Below are 22,598 nucleotides of genomic sequence, written 5' to 3'. Positions count from 1 at the left end.
TGCGACAGTTACAGAATACATCTCAAATTTTGTAAGGCTTGAAGGTCATTCTAAACTCACTTATGAACTTTCACATCTCCTTCACTTGATAAGTGGGGGGACTTCTGATGTGGACATATTTGTGACGATACTTTAGAGACCATCAAAAACTGACAAAGACCTTAATACTCAGGAAATCATAAATCTGTCAAAAGACATTTAGGAACAGTATCTGTACCCAGGTTTATTTCACTAAGTACCTAAGGTATTCAAGAGACCTTCGTACTTAGCGACAATAACAGGCGTCTTTCAATGACAAAAAGACTACCTTGTTTGCCAAGACCATTACCTGTCACTGTTCAACTCTGGTATGTACAGCTCACTGCACACCGTGCATCATATTCTAAATCAAAGGTCCACATGAAATCATACAACCTAATTGGCATGTGTAAATATTGACTCTCTCACATCAGGTATAACTTTTGCTACCCCAACTCTTGATCTTGAACCCTAGACTATCTTGATCATCAGAGAGCCATCACTAGAACTGCTTTTAGCTTGGCCTAATGTTGTCTTTTTTTGCAAGATTTAACACAACCCTGATAGCATATTTGGAGTATTAGAGCAATACAGACCTAAACACTCACTATACATATACAGATACCTTGCTGTTATTTTTAAGTACAACAACGTGCAAGTACTAGTGATTGACCATGACTACAAGATAAAATCTTATTAACTCACACTATTATCCCATCCCACATGCACCACCATGATGAGACTAGGATTTAGTCCTTAGTTTGCTGAATTTTTCGAAGACTTTGTGAGAGTATAAAAATATTTTGAGACCCTATGAACTTTTCAAATTAGATTTTTCAACGTAAAAGTGAATACCACAGTATACCAAATACAAAAGGCAAAAACTTTTTAAATAGTTATAAAGAATTTGACAGTTGTACGAAATTAAATGATTTATCAAATTCTCATAATCATCATAATAAATCCTTGATAAATGGGCTACAAAATTAAAAAATATAATGATCAAATACTTATTAAATCTCATAAAATCACAATCGAGATATTATAATAATGACTCGTAAACCTCAAACAGATATTAAATTAAATTGACACATCAAGTTAAAATAAAACATTAAAAATAATTTGACAATTTAAGAAAAAATTAAAACATATTTCCAACAATAACACACTGTCGCTTGCTAAAATCCATATATATATTTTCAAAAAAAAAGTAAAAACAAAAACTAATTAACTATAAGTTTATTATACATGTGACGCCCCAAAAATTATAATATATAATTGGGGGATTAATTGATAAATTTTTATAAAATTTAGTTAATTAGTAAATAAATTATGGGTCATAATTGGAATATAATAACACTTGAATGAATTAAATTGGAGTTCGTTATAATATTTTGGGACAATTTATATTAATTAAGAAAATAGAAAGGACCTAAATGGTATTTTGAGAAAAATTTAATTAAATAAATAAAATAATAATAATATTATATATAAAAATAATATGTATATATATACATATATACATATAGTAGGAGAGAGAAAGAGTTGAGAGTGGGAGGTGGGGCCACCACCCACCGCCTCACTTTCCTCTTTCTTTTTAATTGGTTGTTTGTTGTTGTTGTTGTTCTTAACACATACACACAAATAAACACAACACACACATTGCACAACACACACACACGAAAGGAAAAGAAAGAAAGGAAAAGAAGCAGAGGTACGCAGAACTGTAGTTTTAATTTTATTAATTTATATAATTATATTATTTAATTAGTTTATTTACTAAATGTTGTTTATACTAAGTGATGCACTATTTAATCGGAGTATTTTATGAGTTTGACTATTTAAAATAGTGTCGAATTAAATATTAAATTGGATATAAAAATGATATTGTTGGTTAATTAGATTATTAAATGTATTAGATTTGAATGTTGCTATAACCATTTTATATAATTCCATCGGAATTGTTAACCAAATACGCAATTCTACATATTGTTATTTAATTAAAGAATATAATAGCGAGAAATTGATAGAAAATTCATAGAAATATTCCGAGAATTATATTTAATAAATGGTATGTTAATAAAGAGGAAAAATGAAAATTTGTACTTTGATAGAAGTGGAATATTAAAAAATTAGTAAAAATTGTACGAATAATATTTAATATTGTATTTAAAAGAAATTACGATATTCTCGATAGATTAATTGTATGTGGTATAACTCATTATAGGATACGGGATGAGGTGAAAGGACCGACAATTAGCGATTGAGTAAAAAGAAACGTTGTGAGGTTGAGATAAGTAAATAATTAGCATTATCTATATATGCTTTCTGTATTTGTGGTTTTACTGTTATATGAATTTGTGGTTAATGCTGTCATTGATTTGTCTAAAAGTATATAAGTGATGAATGATTTGATTTGATTGTCGATATTGTGTACGTGGAATGAGGAAATACGTTGAAATATTATGTTTGTTGTTTGATGTGTTGTGGGTGTCTGAAAATGAGAATGTAATGATATATTGTTTTACGTTACTAGTTGCTTACAAGAATGGTGATATGTGGAAATGAGGGAGTGGTGGAAATTGAATATAATTGTGGCGTGAATACCCCTTGACGTGTTGAAAAGCCTATAAGGCGAAATGAAATGAAAAGAGCTTTGATGCGATATGAGAAAGAAATGAAATGAAAAGAGCTTTGATGCTATATGCAAAAAAAGATGTGATGTGAAAAGAGCTATGATGCGAATTGAAAGAGCTATGATGCGAAATGAGATTGATGAGCCGGCTGTCAAGGGGATTCACTTAAATTTATATGACGGTGAGATTGAGTTGACGGGAAAAACACGATATCACCTTCTGGTAAGCAAACTAGGGAAAAAGAAGTTTAATTGATTATTTTATTTGAGATAGCTATGTGGTGTACTACAATTGATTATGTTGGAGTTAAATTGACTGTAATCCATGCATGTTGCCTACTTGTCATGTTTAGGCTGTGTTTGATGTACATATATAGATAGGGCTGATTATTTACTTACTGAGTGGCAGGCTCATCCCTCTGTTGTCATTTTCTTTCAGGAGTAGACTTTGAGGTATCTGACTGTTGAAGAATAGGTCTACGCACTATACTCAGTCAGGTCGGGCCAGTATGCTGTTTCTCCTTTTTGTCAGCTAGAGTACGAATCTTATTTTGTTTGTATAAAGAGAACGTAGGAATGGAGATTAACTGTGGTGGACTACTCGAGGTGTTTGATTTGTATATATGATGTTGTGGGTTGCTTATGTTGTTATGACGTTGGGGTTACGTATTCATATGGATTAAATTATTATATGCATTTATATATATAAACACATGGATTACTATAAGTATGACATTTAGGGTAAATATAGCCCTTGTAGCGAAGGGGGTGCTACAATACAATTTAAATTTTAAAATAATACAACAGCCCGAACATCATATGTCAATGGTTTACCCACCGTAAGAGTTGTTGCCCCTACAAGTTGACAACTTCCTCAAACATTTCAAAGACAAACATTGCCATTTTATCAGTCAGCAAAGTGAGACCTCATCCATATGAACTTCTCCAATATAGTAAAAAATATTACGGGAAGGTGATTTCATGCACTTGAATTGAAATTAAATTTTAGAATAAATTACATTCACGTCTTATAATTAAATTTAATTATATAAAAATACATTTTTTGAGGCCGTAGTTATAATTATAAATTATATACTTTTTATTTAATGAACAAAATTTTATACATACACCACAAAAAAATGTAAGGGTATTCTAAAAATAAAAAGTATTTGTGTAATTAAATCTAATCGTAAAAATTGTCGATGTAATTTATACTGAATTTTAATAACTTATCTTAAAACTTTGAAGTTTGGCTCTTTTTTTTACGAAGATGAGTAACCATAATTAATTTTAATTTCACCAGAAAATATGCCTTTTTTCACGGAATTACGAAATTATTAAAAGTATGGGAGATATTATTTTTAGGTACGAAAATATTTATCTAAGAACACTTGTAAATTAAGTTTGATAAATTAAGATATACAACATATTTATATGAGAATAAGCGTTGAGAATAAAACTACAAAACAGACTAAAACACTTTAATACATATAGAGATGACTTTTAAGACTGTATTTCTGAAAAAATAATAAAGAAAATATGTTGTCAGAAAATATTTACGTTCAAAAGGATGAAAGTAAATACTAAAATTTTATGGGGGGCGATTGCAAACATTTGAAATAAATGTTTACAAACTTAGTTTTGAAAATAAAGTGAAAACATTATTTTTTATTTACAAAGTTTGCTTTTGTACTACTTAAAGTAAGATGATTTAGTACTTAAGAAAATTTAATTAACGAATCATAGTTAGATGGATAATTTGAGGCCCTGTGATCAGAAAATTTTGAGTTCGAGTCCGATTATTGTGAATATTGGTTTGTTGCAGTTATAATTATTAGTTTGTTGTAATAATATTTCTGCTTAATTCACATTCAAAAAAAAATCTTAAATAATTTCTTATCAAAGTTTACAATTTATTTATAAAATTATTAAACTATTTCTCAAATGTTTTAAATTCATTTTTTTTGTTTTTCAAATTTCACTTTATCTTCGAACTCTCTCAATTTTTACATAATATTTTAAATTTTATTCCCAGCGTAAAAGCAACATTGAAAGCAAAGACATTGGTCAGCGAAACAAGTTATGAGATGATCCTTCAGTATATGCCTGTAATTGTAGCATTCTTCTTCTACTACTCTATATATTCGCATCATTCGTCGTGAATGACCCGGTTTCCTTCGTAAATCCACCTTCCTCCGCCGTCGTCGCCACCGAAAGATGGGTTTTTTCCGGCGTACCCACTTGCTTATTATCGTCTTCATCTATCTCCTATTATTCCCCTCCGTTTCTCGCTCCTTCCCCTTTCCTAGAAAATCCAAACACAAAATCCAGGGGCCCATTAAAACCTTTGTGGTTTTGGTGATGGAAAATCGCTCCTTCGATCACATACTTGGATGGCTGAAGAGAACTCGTCCCGATATCGACGGCCTTAGCGGCGGCGAATTCAACAGGGTCAACGCCTCCGACTCCACCTCCCCTGCAGTGTCAGTCTCTGATGACGCTTTTTTTGTTGACTCCGACCCGGGCCACTCTATCCAAGCCATCAGGGAACAAATATTTGGATGCAACGATACGTCGGTGAACCCGGCTCCAATGAGCGGGTTCGTGCAGCAGGCTGAGAGCATGGGGGTTGATGGGTTGTCGAAAACCGTGATGAGCGGGTTCAAACCGGAGTTGTTGCCGGTTTACGCTGAGTTAGCAAATGAGTTTGCGGTTCTGGACCGGTGGTTTGCGTCGGTGCCGGCATCGACTCAGCCGAACCGGTTCTATGTTCATTCGGCCACCTCGCACGGCGCCTCCAGTAACGTTAGGAAAGACCTCATCCATGGATTCCCACAGAAGACGATTTTTGATTCGTTGGACGAAAATGGCCTTAGTTTTGGGATTTATTACCAGAATATTCCTGCTACTCTGTTCTTCAAGAGCCTGCGGAAGCTCAAGCATATTACCAAGTTCCATGACTATAAGATGAAGTTCAAACTTCACGCTAAGATGGGGCAGCTCCCGAACTATGTTGTAATCGAGCAGCGGTACTTTGACGTGGATCTGTTCCCAGCAAACGATGATCATCCATCCCATGATGTGGCTCTGGGGCAGAGGTTTGTGAAGGAGGTGTATGAGACACTTAGGGCGAGTCCGCAGTGGGAAGAGATGGCGCTTCTGATCACTTATGACGAGCATGGTGGGTTTTACGATCATGTGCCCACCCCGGTTTCTGGGGTGCCCAATCCAGATGGGATCATCGGCCCTGACCCGTATTACTTCAAGTTTGATAGGCTCGGTGTGCGAGTACCCACATTCTTAATTTCACCCTGGATCGAGAAAGGCACTGGTATGCATCGTTTACTATTTCAGATATGTCTATAGCTGCTTATGGTTTGATCAAAATGGATGATTCAATGCCTATAATTTGCTGATATGTTTATGGGAGATAGTTAGTTCCTTCTTTTCATGTAGACAATTTTATTGTTATGAAAAGTTCGCTGAATAAGCCTTGGAAAAATTTAAATAATTGGGAGGAGATTGTGGTTTGTCAGAATGTTTTGGCTGTGCATGCAAGCAAAAGATTTTGGCATGAGGTAGTTGCAATGGGAAAATGGATTGTTCTGGGGATATTAAAGTTAGCATGGTGCTTTGGTGCTGAGAAGACGATGTAGTCAAGATCTCTCAAGAAGGTTATGAATCATCCTGTTTTTGGAATTGAATGATGAGTTGACTAAATTTTACTGCAATCGGGTAAAAATCCACTTATATTTTCACTATAGTTCATGTAGCTTTGGCACTACTAATTGTTGAAGCTCTGCATAATGCCATGGATCCTGTCGATTGATGTTAAATTATATGGTAGGTGAAACTCTGAATTCGCTTTTGGTTGGTTCACTTTTACCATTGGTTTTGTAATTACATAACCTGCTAGACATGTTAAGATCCAATTCAAGTCCCTTGATGTACTTCTGGTTACTATTTCTCCTCGACAGTGTCAATGGCTCCTTCTTGTTGGACATCAGATATTAAAATTTCTTTGTTAGTATAACTATGCTGATCCATTTTCTGTAACTTAGAGAACCTGTAAATGCATGTTCAGATAGGAACATTGTGATGCATATGTAGGGACTGTATAACAATGGACTCAAACAACGAACATTCTGATTTTGCATTGGTATAAAAAATCCATTGTAAAGCCTGTTGCTTGTATTAAAAGAAGTTTATTCCCCTGATGTTCGACTGTATAATGAGAATACCGTCAAAGTTGTCCCACGACTATTCTGTATAAGATTAAGAATTGTCGGGCTTTCCAGTTTCTTGAGAGTATTTCTGAATCATGTTCTCTTAAAAATGAGAAATTTTCAGAAAGAAATTTTACTAACACGGAGAAGCTTCCTAAATCCATTAGAGAATTTGGAACTGTTCCAAATGGAAACATGGCTCACGGAAGATCGACGATTTGTGAAACTTCAGTTTATCTTGTCCTTGTTTTCAATGGATATCAAAGAGTGATGGGTGGGTAACTTTGAAGTCAGAGCTCTTTAATTTTTTTTCTATGGATCATTGATTAAACTAAAAGTATAATATCATGGAAATTGCTCGTCTTTGGATTGGGAATTGCCCCCGCCATATTCCTTTTGAGGGCGACACTGCAACCAATTAATGGACTGTTGCCAGACTGCAAACATACATTCACCTCACTTTGTTATTAGCATAAAGAGAAAGTTCCAGTCTTGCTTCTTTTCTCTTCTCTAGGATGACCAACTTGACATATATTTTCATTTGTTGGATGAAGTACGGTTTTGAGGACAATCTACAGCTTAGTGTGAAAATGATTTATGAGTACTTCTGACTTGCATTCTTTCTATATAAAGTGGAATTGGATTTTATCTGAACTGAGGCATCTTCTTTTCTATCGGAATGTATTTGATTTTTCTCTCTTTAAGACATTATCCTCTGGCTCCTTTTCTGCCCTGATTCAATTTTTTTTCCTGCAGTCATCCATGAACCAAGCGGGCCAACCCCATCTTCACAATATGAACACTCGTCAATACCTGCTACTGTGAAGAAGCTTTTTAATCTTCAATCAAACTTCTTGACTAAAAGGGATGCATGGGCTGGTACCTTTGAGAAATACCTCTACTTGCGTGATACTCCTCGAGATGACTGTCCAGGTATGCATTTACCTTGCAAAGTTGTTAAAAAAGTAACCTATTCTCTTAAAATAAGCTCTCTCTGTGTTACAATTGACCTCTGCTATATTGTCCTTTGTATATGCACTGGGTACTGTTGTTGAAATGGTTTTGACTTAAAAGTACTCCCATGGGTTAAGGTTTGTTAGTATCATGTATATGTTCTACTTTGCAAAATTTTCAGAACCAAATATGAATTAGCAGGGAACTGGCAAGTTACAAAATTATCTTAATAGACTTATCAAATGGCTTAGGAGTTCCCAAAGGGGGACAGAGTTTGATTGCAACATTTGTCCTGAGGTTATAGCTCAAGAAAGAGATAAATTGAAGGTATCCTTATTGTAGATGTAGTCTTATAGTTCTGTTGTGCCAGACCAATCAATGTTCATTGATCATATTATTGCCTTGTGCTTCATCTGACATGTTAAGAGTTCTTTGACTGAAATTCGGATAATTAATGGGGGAGAAAGGAGAGCAACTGGGTTGAGAGGGGAAACTTTTCTTTTTCGAATAGAGATCTTTGTCTCTTGAATGTTTAATAAGGGTAGAAAGTTAACACTATCCAGTCCCCAAAGGTTTCTACTCAGGACCTATTCCTTGCATTTACATTAATGTTATTATTAAGAACTGTTTGGACTACACTCTGCTGTCTTGATTGTCAGCATAAAGTTGATAATAGTAAGATGCATCTGCATGTAAGCTGAGATAAAAAAATTAACAACCACAATCATGTGGTCTCGGTAAATGTGGTATTGAATATTATGATGCTTTTGGGTCTATATGACTAGCACTGGTATGTGAATCAACAGCTGATAAGTGCGCTGATTCATACTAAATTCTTGTTGTGACTATATATAACTCTTGAGATTAGAGCAGAGCTATCATATCAAATAGAAATGGTGCTGGCAGATTTTTATTCACTAGTGGTGCTCTATGGTGCTTCAGCAGAGACTGAGAACTGAAAGCACAAAGAAGTTCTTTCCATTCTGGGAACAAATAATTTTGTAATGTCGTGAAGTTCTGTTCTAGGGTCGATAATTGTTGTTTTGTCCACTTGACCAGTATGCACTAGTTCAACAATTTTCTAGTTATGGGGAGAAATGATTGCCTTTAAACTCAACATCTAGTCCCACATCAAATAGCATGTCTCAAGTAGTGTGAGTCTTTGTTGTCTGTTTTTCAACATCCAGTTTAGCATATTTGACTTGTAAGCTAGTTCCTTATATCCCCGAGGCTAGTGGTGTTACTAGGTCCTTGGGGCCACACCCTGTGGTGTTATTTATTTTTGACGAGCTTGGATTCGGACAGGGGGCATTCAGAATTTAAGCTCATCAAAGTAAAAAGGAAAGTTAATGAGTAGCATACTGCACATGGAGCATGCGCAATGATGTCAAATTATTAACAGGGTCTTTGTATCAGTTTGCGGTTGTCAACGAACATTAACATTCTTTTGGCTCAAGTAGCTGTCCTAGCTGCATTAAAGGAGCTAGTTGTACTCGCGAATAGCTGAATTTCATTTCCCCCAGTTTTCTAGTTCTCTTTTATACTTTTGAGTTAATTTTGCAATTGTATCAAGAAGGCAACTTGCTTGATTCTAATCAGGATTTGAAACTTGAATTGTTGTCCAGAGAAACTCCCAGAAGTTAGGACCACATTAAGGCATACGGGACCGAAGGAAGATGTTAAACTCTCTGAATTTCAAATCGAACTGATTCAGCTAGCGTCACAGCTCAACGGTGACCACATCCTGAACACCTATCCTGATATTGGAAGAAGTATGACTGTCGGTACGGCTAATCGGTATGCTGAGGATGCAGTTAAACGATTCTTGGAAGCTGGAAGGGCGGCTTTGAAGGCTGGAGCAAACGAGTCGGCGCTCATCACAATGAGACCCTCCCTCACCAGCAGAACTGCGGAAGAGCAGTACAGTCGCGGCCATGAATCCTTCTGATTGTTTACTGCTACTTATTGTGTATATAAATTTTGAATTGGGGAATGTATATATGTTCAAATTTCCAAAGGACTTGTCTAAATAGACAGTAACAGTTGTTTGATTGTTGCCCCATAATTAAAAATATTACCCTACATATATAATTATGGATTTCACCTTTTGGTACTAAAAGAGGTGGTTCTTACTTTATTTTTTGGTGAGCAGAAAATGAGCACATTACTTTCTTATGAAAAAATTATAATTTATCCCTCTATACTTTTTAAGATGAAGCAATTTACCTCCTTATACAGAGAAGTAAATTGCTTCATTATAAAAATCATTAGGGGGTAAACCACTATTTATTTTTTTTATAAATAGGTAATTTGCTCATTTGTAATATCACAAGAGGGTTGCTTGCATTTTTTCCCTTTATTTTTTGGTTACTTATTTATGTAGTAGAATGAGTTCATCACAGATGAATATTAAAATATAACTAAAAAACAAAGACCAATGAGGAGAAATTGACAAATTAACTGTTCTAGTGATTAATAATCTATTTAGGTGAACTTATAAACTTTTTAAAGCATTTTATTAAGTATTTTAAAATTTATAAAATACTATAAAGTATATAGTAAATTTTTCACCAAATGAGTTTATCATACATATATAAATGAGACGTTAGGAGCTTATAAGCTTCTTTAAAAAAAAAAAATTCTCAACTTATTTTTTAAAAATTTTAAGAAGTTATTTCATTTCATTCAAATTAGTTACAAACTTGCATTTATTATCAATATCTATATCTGTCTATCTATTTCTATCTATACTGTTGAAAATACACGATTAGGTTTGGAGGTTTTTTTTGTTTTTTGATTTGACCAAAATATCCTTATCATTATATTAGTTTAGTGGTATTTATATAAATTAATATTATAATTATATAAAACTTAATTTTATAAATACGTTCAATTAATGAAATATATTAATTAAAAACACTGATTGTATCTAAGCAAGAAAATCATAGTAAAAGGCATATTCTCTTATATTGAGACAGACTTGTAAATAGATTTTTTAAAGTTTATTGAATTGTTTAAATTCACTTTTAGAACTACAAAATTTCTGTAATTAATTTTTTAAGTACTTCCTCAAAGGAATCGGTTCAAGTTTGAGATATAATATTAGTAACGAAAACGATAAATAAAATAAAATAGGACCATTTATATCCCACGTCGACTTTTGTTAGAAGTAAATAAAATAAAATTGGATCATATCCCATGTTGACTTTTGTTCGAGATGTAAAATCAACAACAAAAAGTAGATACCTCTTTGATATTAGTGGAGCGAAGCATCAAAACTCTCCTCCAACAATGGTTTTTGGAGAGGGATGGTTTAATTGATTATTATATTATGAAATGATTGCAGTGTGAAATGAAATGAAACGTATTGAATCAAATGAATTTTTTTTAATACGTTGCTTACTGTTATCTTGTGTGAAACTATGTTTGATGTGCGTGTATAGGTAGTGTCGGTTATTTATTTATTGAGTTGCAGGCTCATTCCTATACTTATATTTTCAGGAGTAGATCTTACGTTGTCTACCCATCGAGGGCTAAGTCCAACCCTTGCATTTCAATCAGATTGGACCAGTATACAGTTCTCTCCTCACCCGTTAGTAAAAATAGAAATCACATTTTGAGAATGTATAGAAACAAACTGAAATGTAGATGGTGTGTGAACTAACTATAATAGTTTCATTTTGTGGTTTATGATATGTGTATATATAGTCTTGTGGATGAGAAGTTAATTGTGCTTGTCGGGATGATAAGATTACGTGTATATATATTCAACAGGGATTATGTGCATATTTACATAAATATAAATATGGTTGACTTTGAGTGTGATATTTAGTGAAGATACAGTCATAGTGTCGTTAGAGGATGTTACATTTGGTGGTATTAGAGCAATAATTAGATTTTTTTAGGAGTATTTGATGAAATGTGGTATTATATGTAAAATGTGCATTATACATATGTATAGGATCAATTGCATTTGCATTATATAGGATGAAAGCGTCAAGTGAAAACAATGCTCGCCCAACTAAGTCATTATAATATGTATAGGATCATGATCATGCATATGAACTTCATGGGTCAAAAGTCCAAAATAAAAACGGCCCACAACTAGAAGTAAACCCTTTTACGCAACAATTCCGAAAAATTATGCAGAGGATGGCTCCACCACCCCAACCCCAACCACAAGAGGTAGTCATAAATAAAAACTATGAGATAGTAAGGCGACGGAGAGCGAGGGTAATTGTAGGAACCACGGACCTTGCAGAAGCAGAAGCGTGGTTGAGGAACACTGGAAGACTCTTGGACAGAGTTGAATCTAGTTCTAAGAAAATATTGAGGTATTTAGTGTCCTTATTAGAGACGGTGCTTTAGATTGGTGGAAAACTGTTACGAAGAGCAGGAACCGACCAATCAGTTTGACCTAGAATGATGTCTTGAGGGAATTTGCTAACAAATACACTCCGCTAGTCTACAGGAATGTAAGTAGGTTGAAGTTCTTGAACTGAAACAAAATCAGTTGTTTGTTGCTAAATATGAATTAAAATTTGTGAAGCTATCAAAATATGCACCGAAAGAGGTGAGTATCGAGAATTAAAGAGGGACAAATTCGATAGGGGTTGGTATGAGGCCGAGGAATGGGTTAGGCTAGTAGGTCTCTTTTGGTGTCTTCGCATAGTGGTGGATCAACTTCAATCGGACTTGGGAGAAGACATGGTTCAACCAGATCGTTTAGTAGAAGATCTATTCCCTCTTGTGCCAATTGAGGTAGGAAACACACTGGTAAATGTTGGGGAGTCCATCCAATTATATGCGATCATAACCACCAAACAATGCATATTATCAGGAATTGTCCTACATGGAGAGATGATGCCATGGGATCTCAAATTTCAGGACCCACTAGTGTACAAGAAAATTTTGCAACGGCCTGGTACTAGCAAAGGGCAAGGCAGAGATGGTCAAGGCAAGCGCGAATATTTCTACAACATTAATAGGATTAAATAATCAGCCTCAACCACAAGTAAAGGTGTATGCTATCACGAGAGAGCGAGCTCCTCTGCACCTAAGGTTATTACTAGTTTCTTTTTCGTTTGTAATTCTAGTGCACATGTGTTAATTGATCCAGAGTCTACTTGTTCATTTACACTACATGATTTTACATCATGTGCGCATGCTAGTATAGAACCATTGGGACATAACCTATGTGTATCTATGTCTTGTCAACACAATCGCAAGAATGTGTCCAATAGTTAGTGGACAGTGACACAAAATATGCAAATTCTGTTGTGATAAACCTTAGAAAGTTTGATGTTATTTTGGAGATCGGTTGATTATCTAGTAATCATACTTTAGTGGACTGCCAAACAAAAAAAGTGGCTATAGAAGTCAGCGGGCAAATGAAGACGGTCATAGGGGGAGAAAGAAAAATCATACCTAATTGTTTAATTTCTGCTCTGACTGCCTTTAATTTAATTAAAGGAGGGTGTAAAGCATATCTAGCTAGTTTACGTGATACCACAAAGGTCAGTTCGGTATATCAAATTTTTCGATAGTGAGAGAATTCCCTGAGATTTTTTGGAAGAATTACCTGGGTTACCACCTTATTGAGAAGTGAATTTCTAAATAAAAAGTATTCCTGAGAAAGCACCTATTTCAATTGCACCATATAGAATGACTCCACTAGAATTGAAAGAATTATAAAAGTAATTAGAAGTTACTGGATAAAGGGTTTATACAACCAGGTATCTCATCTTGGGGCCCTAGTTCTTATTTTTCGGAGGGTCTATCTAGCCAAGGAGTAGGTCAAACTCAAAATAGAAGGATCTACTAGCATATCTTTCGAGAAATTGTGTTGGCTCAGCAGAAAGCTACTATGAAGTCGCCCCTTTCAGCTATCCCATCACTTCATGCTAGTCCTGATCTGACCTCGATTCAAACAAAGACCGTATTTGCTAGCAGACAAGGAAAGTTTCAGTATTAAGAAGAAATATGGTAGTATGACTATGTGTTGGTTATAGACAATTGAACAGGATTACAATTAAGAACATGTATCCTCTTCCACAGATAGATGATCTACTCAATCAACTGAAGGGTGCAACTGTATAATCTAACACTGATTTGAGATTAGGTTATCGAAAACTGCAGATTGAAGAAGGATCTATTTCGAAGGCAGCTTTTAGGACAAGGTATGGTCATTATGAATTTGTAGTTATGCCATTTAGGTTCACAAATGCGCCTACTGCCTTCATGTCCCGGATGAACAAGACATGACAGTCATTCCTTGATCAATTTGTGATTGTGTTTATCGATGCTATTTTGATATATTCTAGCGGCCATGAGGAACATGGACAACATTTAAGGATGATTTTGCAGTTTTTGAAAGAGATTGTGTGCTAAATTTATCAAATATGAGTTTTGGATGGAGGAAATTATCTTTCTAGTGCATGTTGTTTCAAAATAAGGGATACAATTTGATCCAGCAAAAGTTAAAGCTATTTTAGAATTAAAGGCACATAAAAATGTATTTGAAGTTCAAAGTTTTATAGGATTCACTGGATACTATAAAAGATTTCTAAAAGACTTCTATGTGGTCGCGAAATCTCTCACAAATTTGTTAAAGAATAATGCACCATTTAATTAGAGTAACATGGGTGATTAGAGTTTTGAAGAGCTAAAGAAAATACTAGCCTCAACATCTTGCTTTTCCATCTAGGAATGGAGGATACATAGTATATACCGATGCTCAAGGTAGGGACTTGGATGTGTCTTGATGCAGTATAGAAGGTTCATGATTATGTTTCGAGGCAGCTAAAACCACATGAATTAAACTATCCAACCCATGATCTGGAATTGGCAGCTATTGTATATGCATTGTAAATCTGAAGGTATTATTTGTATGGAGAGACATTTTAAATATTTATAGATCATAAAAATTTAAAGTATATCTTAACATAAAAAGAGTTGAATTTAACACAAAGAAAGTGGATTGAGGAACTTAAAGACTATGACTGCACTATTGACTATAATCTTGGAAAAACAAATGTTGTGGCAAATGCTTTGAGTAGAAAGATGGGGTTGACCAACTTGCAAGTATAATTTGCTGTAAAATGGAGTATTTAACTGCTCTCAAAGTAATCGATATTCATTTTGTATTGGTGATGATATTTTATTGGCTACATACAAGTGAAGCCCTTGTGACAAAATTAATGATGAACAAAATAAGGATCCATACTTGCAAAAAAATGAAAGTTAATGTGCAAGAAGGGAAGAACAATCAATTTGTACTCCAAGAAGGTAGTATGCTATTGAATGGAAAGCGACTCTATGTACCAAATGTAGAGGAATTGAAAATGGAGATTATGCATGAGGCGCACTATGCACCAGATACATTGCATCCTGACAGCACTAAGATGTATCGAGATTTAAAACCCTATTACTGGTGGCCAACAACGAAAAAAGATGTTCTAGAGTTTTGTTCCTTCATGCTTAACTTGCCAGTAGGTAAAAGCAGAATACCAAACACTTGCTGGCAAGCTTCATCCTTTATCTATCTCTAAATGAAAGTGAAAAAAGAGTACTATAAATTTTAAGTTGGGTTACCATGTACGTCTATGAAACATGAAGCTGTTTGAGTGCTTGGGGATAGATTGACTAAATTTGTTCACTTCTTGCCAATATGACAAAATTGCAAGGTTACATATTGTGCTTATTTCCACGGAATTGATAGATGTCCCCAATTTACTTAGTCCAATCTGTTGGGATATTGAGGATAAGGCAACTTAAAGGACTTAAACTAGTTCAAGAAACAATAGATAAGATATAAACAGTTAAAAAATATGTGAAAACAACACAAAATTGATAGAAAAATTATGTCAAAAAACATCGCAGGAGATGAAGTATGAGGTGGGACAAATCAGTTTTCCAAAGGTATGACCATTAGGAGAATCTTAAGATTTGGTACAACTATTAATTTTGTTGCAGAATTCCCATTTTTTGGCAAATCATAATTATTTTTAAAGTAAAAGCTCTTTCTGCATTACAAAGCTCCATACTCGACTAGGATCAATAAGAGGAAATTCCACGTCTTTCATGAATAAAGCAAAAGAACCACCTACCTCGACGCCTTTGGCAGATAGGTCATATCCCTATTAAGCATCTAACGATCTATAGTTAGCTAAACACAACATACGGGTTGATAACCGATGCAAGAGTTAAAAAGTTCATACTGCTGCTGCTTTCTCTGAAGTACACTATTCCTACTACTACTACTACTATTCACAGTACAAAACTTGGTCTCAGCAAATTCAAGAAAGGGCAGCAGGTGCTGACTCTGTGTTGCTGCGGATGATTCTTGAGAGCTTTTGACTCCCAATATCAGCATTTTTGCTTGGAACCACGAGCTTTAGATTTTAAGTTATGTTTCTTGGTCTTTGAACTCTTGGAGCCGTATGCATCATCGTCAAGATCATCACCACTGTGATCTTCAGGCTTCCCTTTGCGTTCTTTTTCACCCTTCCCGCACAAAACTATCCTACTCTCATCCCTTGGCCGCTTCAACACAAAGTTCTCCTGGGGCCTCCAGATGAAGATGGATCTGAGGGAATAAAGTAAAGATGCAATACAATCAAGAATCAACTAGCAGCACATAATATGATATTGCAGTATAATAGAAAGAACAAAAAAGCCAAAATACCCGACGCGAAGCAAGCATTAAAATACAAACAATGAGTTCCATGCATTTTCTGGCATAAGTATGTTATTCTGTACAATGGGGTCACACTTGTCTCCAGGTAACCAAGAACCTCTGTGTTAGTAGCAGTAGTTTAACGACTCATTGTTAGGAAGCAGAAAAAGTGTTCTTTCATGTGACTAATTTTAGAGTGAAAAATGAAATAACTGTATATTATTATAAAACAGTTCATTTACTAGGAAGGGAGAAGAGTTCTGGCATGAATTTTGCAGGATTTAAAGAAATGATAAATTCATAATAGAAGCATACGTATAAAAAGATTATCATGCCTACAACATGAATGAATTGATATGCACAAACCTGGAACTACCAGATGCTAACACATCATCACGTGGGTGTAGCTTATTTACAGGACTGATTGTCGTAATGTTTGGATCCATCACTTCTGCAACTAACTGACCAGTGCTTACATCTATAAAATCAATAGGATGCAAGGCTACTCCATTATAATTTTCGCTTATGTAACGCCCAACAACGATGAGGGACTCTGAGGTGTCCTGCAAAATAGACACACAAGTAATCAAATGTTGATTACAGGAAAGTCATTCCATACACGGAGTACTGAAGATACTCAAGCTACACAGAAAGTACTTGTCACCTTCGGATCCCATTCTGCTCGGAAAGCTGTCAAATGTCGATTAAAATCATGACTGTGCACAATTTCCCGGCTTGGAGAGTCCAAATTCCCAAAGATGGAATCCCATACACGAAGTCTGTTATCCTGTGACGTGGTAAGTATCTTGCTACCAGTTTGTGGAGAAAAATAGGCAGAGTTAACAACACGCTTATGAGGAAGTTCATATATAGAAGACCCAGCTTCTGGCCGTCGCATGTCCCATATTCGGGCCTGAATAAAGATAATATTAAGAGCATCATACAAATGATCAAGCAAGAACGAACAAGAGAGGGACCAAACAAAGTATAATGAAAATGAATAGATGCTTACAAAGTGATCATTTCCACAACTCAACAGCAGATCTGGTTGAAGAGGATGACAATGTAGACCAGTAACTTTAGTTCCTTTCTTGTGAATCAATATAGGCTTTCCTATTACATTGTCGGAGCGTGCATCCACCCTGTATATGCACATACGGGAATAAAGCAAATCCAGAAAATTGGTCAGGAAACCTTTCAAGAATATGGATGATGTGTGTGCTGCATCAAGTTCACATCAAATGCGGGGATAAAGTAGTTTTAGCTCTACGATCTGTAAGGTTCAACAGTTGCTTGTTCAAGTACAATTAATCTTCATTTACTTTCGGGGAAAAACTGACTTCCAAGTAATGCCAAGAGGTAGAAACTAGAAAGGGCAAAAGGAAAAATAAATAAGAGTAGAAAGAAAGTGGTGGGGGAAGGGGAGGCACACATGAAACCAACTAGTTCAGATGACTCATAGTGATGAGAAAAATGAAGAGTTTGGCAGTAAAAGCACTGAGTCACATAATTAACTAGATTACTCTAATTGTTACAATAAATTCACAAATGAATGCAAACAGAAATAAGCATGATGTTTTCCAACCACAGTTTGTTAAGCCTCATTAAATTTTCTCCAAAAACCATACAGATAAAACACTTTAAAATCTTCGACATCCTGTTATGCGAGGAATGGATATAGAGTACAGGATATATCCATACAAGCTAAAGGGTACAGGATATCTCACATATAGAGAAGTCCAAAATTATCCGCAGCAAGCAAAATTCCTTTGTCAGAGTTCATATCCAAACCATAGAGCATCCTCCAGCTGTTAGGTCCCTAAAGAAACAATAAAGAAACCATTGTATTAAATTCCAGACATATGTTACGTATAAAAGAACTATGTGTATCACCATGGTAGCTAGAGAACTAAAACTCAGCATCAACAGAAGCCACAAGCAAAATTGTATAGTAGGAATGAAGAAAATCAAAAGAGGCACACAAGGAAAAGAACATGACAAGAATCCTTGTATTTGTTAGTTCCTTTTGTCACTATGGCCTTTAGGGACAGAATGGGTGTTTATCTTCTATAAATATGTTATCCGCTGGAGAACCTTTTTCCCTTAATATGCACTGGCTATAGAGTAATCAAGATAATTAACTAGAGCAGCGGGTGAAAAGTGGAGGCAAGTAGAATTGCAAGAAAAAGTTATCCTCCAACCGTCTTTTTTCTCCAACAAAATGCATAGAAAAGAGGAGAAATTTCCTAAAAAGACTAAGCGTTTAAATATGTAATGCTAGAGGATATTTTAGGATTTGTGTATCTTCATATCTCTTAGATTTGATATTCTACATAATTAGGTTGATTGATTTGTAATCATTTGTTTGGTTGCTCTGGCCATTTAGGAAAAAGAACAAACCATTAGCTTGAAGTGTCAAATAGGCTTGCTGATATATACTATAGAACAACGGATCTCTAACTTTCGTACAATCAAACAGAAAGGTGAAAACATAACAAGTATGTGTAGAAATACACACAAGCATCCCCTTCAGCCCCAAACCCTAGCAAAGTATGTTCACGACCACTAACAGAACGATACATGCACAAGAGGCACACAAACCCTAGCAAGAATAGATGTATTTTCAACTTGCTAATGACCTAATGGCAATGGGGTTGAAGAGCGAGCTCTATGTGGGGACTGGGGTGGAATAGATGGGAGGGGATCACCAAGATCCATGAGAGCCAGAAGAAGATGCGCAAGTTAATATATTGCAAACACATACTAGATTAGCTTGAAGGAGTAGCATTTCCTTTAATTGCAGATATGGAGTACCTGCCACCCATCAGGATTAAGGTTCACTAATGTTGATGAAATTCCAGTCTCTAAGTCAGTACTGCTGACTGTTCCATCAGAAGAAGCACCATAAACTGTTCCATCATTCGATGGACTAAACCTGCAGTTATATATTAGCAACCATCTTAACGATTAAAATGGTTATGCATGAAAAATAAATGCCAAAACAGAGCAGTCAATTATGAGAAGCAAAAACAAAGCAGCAGAACTCACTTCATATTGTTCAATATGCAGCCGTGTATGTTTCCATATACTGTCCTCTCATGCACTTTACCATAATCCCAGACTCCAAGTTGTCCTTTCTTCACCACAGAAAAGGATTATTTTCACTGCCACAAGTATTCCATAAAAGCATCCAAACTAAGAGCTAAGCATTACGGAAAACAAAGAGCTAACCTTGTCACCAGATATCAGAATATTGTTTCTTGTTGGATGGAACTCCAAACATGTAACACGTCTGCTGTGATATCTAATGACCGCACAGTTCACTTGATTTGGGATCACGAATGCTGGCTTGATCTGTTTCAGAACAGAATCAAAAGTAATACATTAATAGGATGCATTCTGTAAATTTTCATAGAGAGCAGCGAAACACAAGTGGCACTAGATGAACTGCCTTATGAATAGTGCACAAAACTCAGAGCTTTAAGAGCTCTTTGGACCTACAAAAATACATATAATACTTAATTTTCACTATTTGAGATGGATTCCAAAAGTTCCATCCAAGAAGCATGAAAGGAGTAAAACTATATTGTTTCCTCTAACGACTCTGAGATAGTTAGACATAACCCATCAGTTAATAACTTGAAACCAAATTTACAGCATGACACAACCATCAGTATCAGAATCAACTTAATACACCAAAAATAGAATCAAAGCAATAAAAATCCATATGTCTGCTTTAATTATCTTAGAATTCTCAAGTAAAACACAATTCTGGAGAAAAATCAACTCAATCTACGACAGACCTAGCTGATAAAGTTCAGCTAAATCTTTCTTGCAATTTTCAATCATAGTGAATCAACTCTAACAAGGAAAATATTGTTTTATTTTACAAAAATATATGGAAGCCAAGGGATAGAATTGTTGCCACTAGAGTCCCTGATGCGCTACAGTTCAACTAAAAGGAACCAGAACTCCAAACCTCAATAACAAGCCACAACAAAAAGCAGCAGCAAATCCATACAATAACAAATTCCATAATAATATAAACCATATAGGCTTATTGACAAAAAGAAAAGTTAGTGTCAAGATAATGACTAAATCTCTCATATGCAAAAGACATGCCTATCCTAATAATTCAAGAAAATTCAACAACTCACCGCAGAGATATGACACCTAAGTTGACGTCCAAAAACATAGTCCAGTGATCTATGAGTGCTCTTGAAGGGTGCTGGGGCGACCCCAAACTCAGTGGCCACACGGTGCGGACAAGTCATTGTGGTGTGCCCTTCAATTCCCAAACGAAGGGGTAAAAAGTACTCCTTTTAGCATACTCAGAGATAACATCACAAGGTTCATGAAAAAGAACTAGCAGATTAAAAAACAAAACAGAAACGAAAAGAGAATGCTTCAAACGAAAATATTGACAACATATTGCATTTCCAAGAGCATAAGAAGGCTTCACACATATTACCAGGCATTTTGCAGAGGAAACAAGGCTTCATTGGGCAATCAATATAGGTGGCACCTCTGAACCCGGCTTCATGACCCGGTTTCTTGCACACCTAGACAATATCATCACACGGGCTTTTCTCATCAGATTGTGAACACGCGCGCGCGCGCACATACACATACACGCAAAAAAAAACTGTCTCCACATAACGAATTCGTAGAAAACAAAAGGTAGTTAAAGGGTTTACTTTGCAGACTTTCTTGAGGCTAATAGTAATGGGTTTTTTCCTATTCTTCATCGACGTCGAGGGCTCATCCTCCTCAACATGTCCTTCGCCCGACTTTTCTCCTGCGTCGTTTTCCACTTCAGCTTCTTCTTCTTCTTCTTCCACAGCATCTTCTTCTTCCTCCTCTGAAGAAGAACTCTCCTCCGAGTCCGAATCCCTCTCAATCAAGACTTTCGGGAACGACATGACTCTCGTCCGCGGCGCCATTTACAAAAAACGTGAACGGAATTACAGAAGAAGTGTCCTGTTAATTCTCTTCAGTTAGAGAACAAACAAAAAGGAGTAGAAATGTTAATGACCCTTGAGTTTTGATCGACCGACTTTGGGGTTGGAAACGAGGGGGCACTTTTTAGTGGTTATATTACCAAAATGTCCTTACATTTCTAACACCACACTCTTTTTTCATTTTGAAATATTATTCTTTATATAAAATGAAATTCATGTATTATACAAAAATATTTTATTATACTTAATTTTATTGTAACAAAGAAAAAAAATAATAAAAAAAATACTTAGTTTGAAAAGCATGTAATTAATATAGGCAAGCACAGCATTAATTACAAATGAATAGTTTGAACGACTTATGAATTCGAATGTGTTCTCTCTCTACAGCAAAATGTCTTTTCAAAACAAATTCTTGAAGCTCGTACCAAGTTAGAGCATTTCACTGGTACAATGGGACACCGATCAAATCGCAAACCACATCAATAATATTTTTTATTTAGTTGCTTTACTGATATTTTGTATATTCTATGGCAGTAAAATGAATTAAATCGACACAGATATAAAAATAAACATCAATTGCAGATCGAGAATTTAAGTGGCTTATAAGTTCTAAGATCATCTTTTCTTAAGAAGGCATTTTTTTAAGGTAAAATCATGATATTCATATGAAATTAAAATCAATAATACATTGAGCAACAAAAAACTGATTGAGTTGCAAATTTGCATCATTTGGCATCGTTTCTGAAAACGAGGGCATGCACGAAAATAATAATTTTGTATCATGTTAATGATGACTAAAAATTGGTACACGTTCGTTGATAATTTTTGAAGAAAAATATACGGGAGAAGGAAAAATAGATTCGAAAATAGTCCAAAATAAAATATATATTCAAGTTCAAAATGCATGGAAAATAACATAAAAATCAAATTTTGCATTAAAGAAATATTCCAAAAAAAAAAATACAATATTTTATATTATAACGAATTATAAAAAGGATTCAAAATATTTTGTGCTATTGACAAAATTCGTTTGGGTGCAAAAGCAGTAGGATCATAACATAAGTCAAGGGTAGTATTGGTATTATGAGTTTTGTGAATTGGCGGGATGCTACGTGGCTGGATGTCAG

At 35.1% G+C, this 22,598-nt stretch overlaps 2 protein-coding genes and 1 long non-coding RNA gene across 3 annotated transcripts; 2 read left to right on the top strand and 1 right to left on the bottom strand.

Moving 5' to 3' along the window:
- The first annotated feature begins 1,584 nt into the window (after positions 1 to 1,584).
- On the top strand, positions 1,585 to 3,304 carry LOC148787637 (uncharacterized). Its single transcript, XR_016066160.1, has 2 exons — positions 1,585 to 1,732; positions 3,093 to 3,304. It is a non-coding gene; the product is annotated as an uncharacterized LOC148787637 (long non-coding RNA).
- Positions 3,305 to 4,705: 1,401 nt separating this feature from the next.
- NPC1 (non-specific phospholipase C1) lies at positions 4,706 to 9,970 on the top strand. The gene is made up of 3 exons (XM_011084092.3): positions 4,706 to 5,984; positions 7,636 to 7,812; positions 9,459 to 9,970. Exons 1-3 carry the CDS (start codon positions 4,871 to 4,873, stop codon positions 9,779 to 9,781), a joined length of 1,614 nt encoding a protein of 537 aa, XP_011082394.1. The 5' UTR covers positions 4,706 to 4,870; the 3' UTR covers positions 9,782 to 9,970.
- A 5,922-nt stretch (positions 9,971 to 15,892) lies between these two features.
- Positions 15,893 to 21,535, bottom strand: DDB2 (damaged DNA binding 2). Its single transcript, XM_011084094.3, has 11 exons — positions 21,208 to 21,535; positions 20,982 to 21,072; positions 20,668 to 20,795; positions 19,742 to 19,864; positions 19,559 to 19,647; positions 19,325 to 19,445; positions 18,238 to 18,329; positions 17,523 to 17,652; positions 17,175 to 17,423; positions 16,877 to 17,073; positions 15,893 to 16,420 (listed from the first exon to the last, which is right to left on the bottom strand). The coding sequence occupies exons 1-11, from the start codon at positions 21,451 to 21,453 to the stop codon at positions 16,201 to 16,203; spliced, it is 1,686 nt and encodes a 561-aa protein (XP_011082396.1). The 5' UTR covers positions 21,454 to 21,535; the 3' UTR covers positions 15,893 to 16,200.
- Positions 21,536 to 22,598: the final 1,063 nt, after the last annotated feature.

The sequence above is a fragment of the Sesamum indicum genome, linkage group LG6, assembly GCF_026168435.1.
Source record: "Sesamum indicum cultivar Baizhima isolate 11 linkage group LG6, ASM2616843v1, whole genome shotgun sequence".
Classification (NCBI taxonomy): domain Eukaryota; kingdom Viridiplantae; phylum Streptophyta; class Magnoliopsida; order Lamiales; family Pedaliaceae; genus Sesamum; species Sesamum indicum.
Note: the sequence above shows the minus strand (reverse complement) of the source record. Positions and strands in the feature narration are given on the sequence as shown.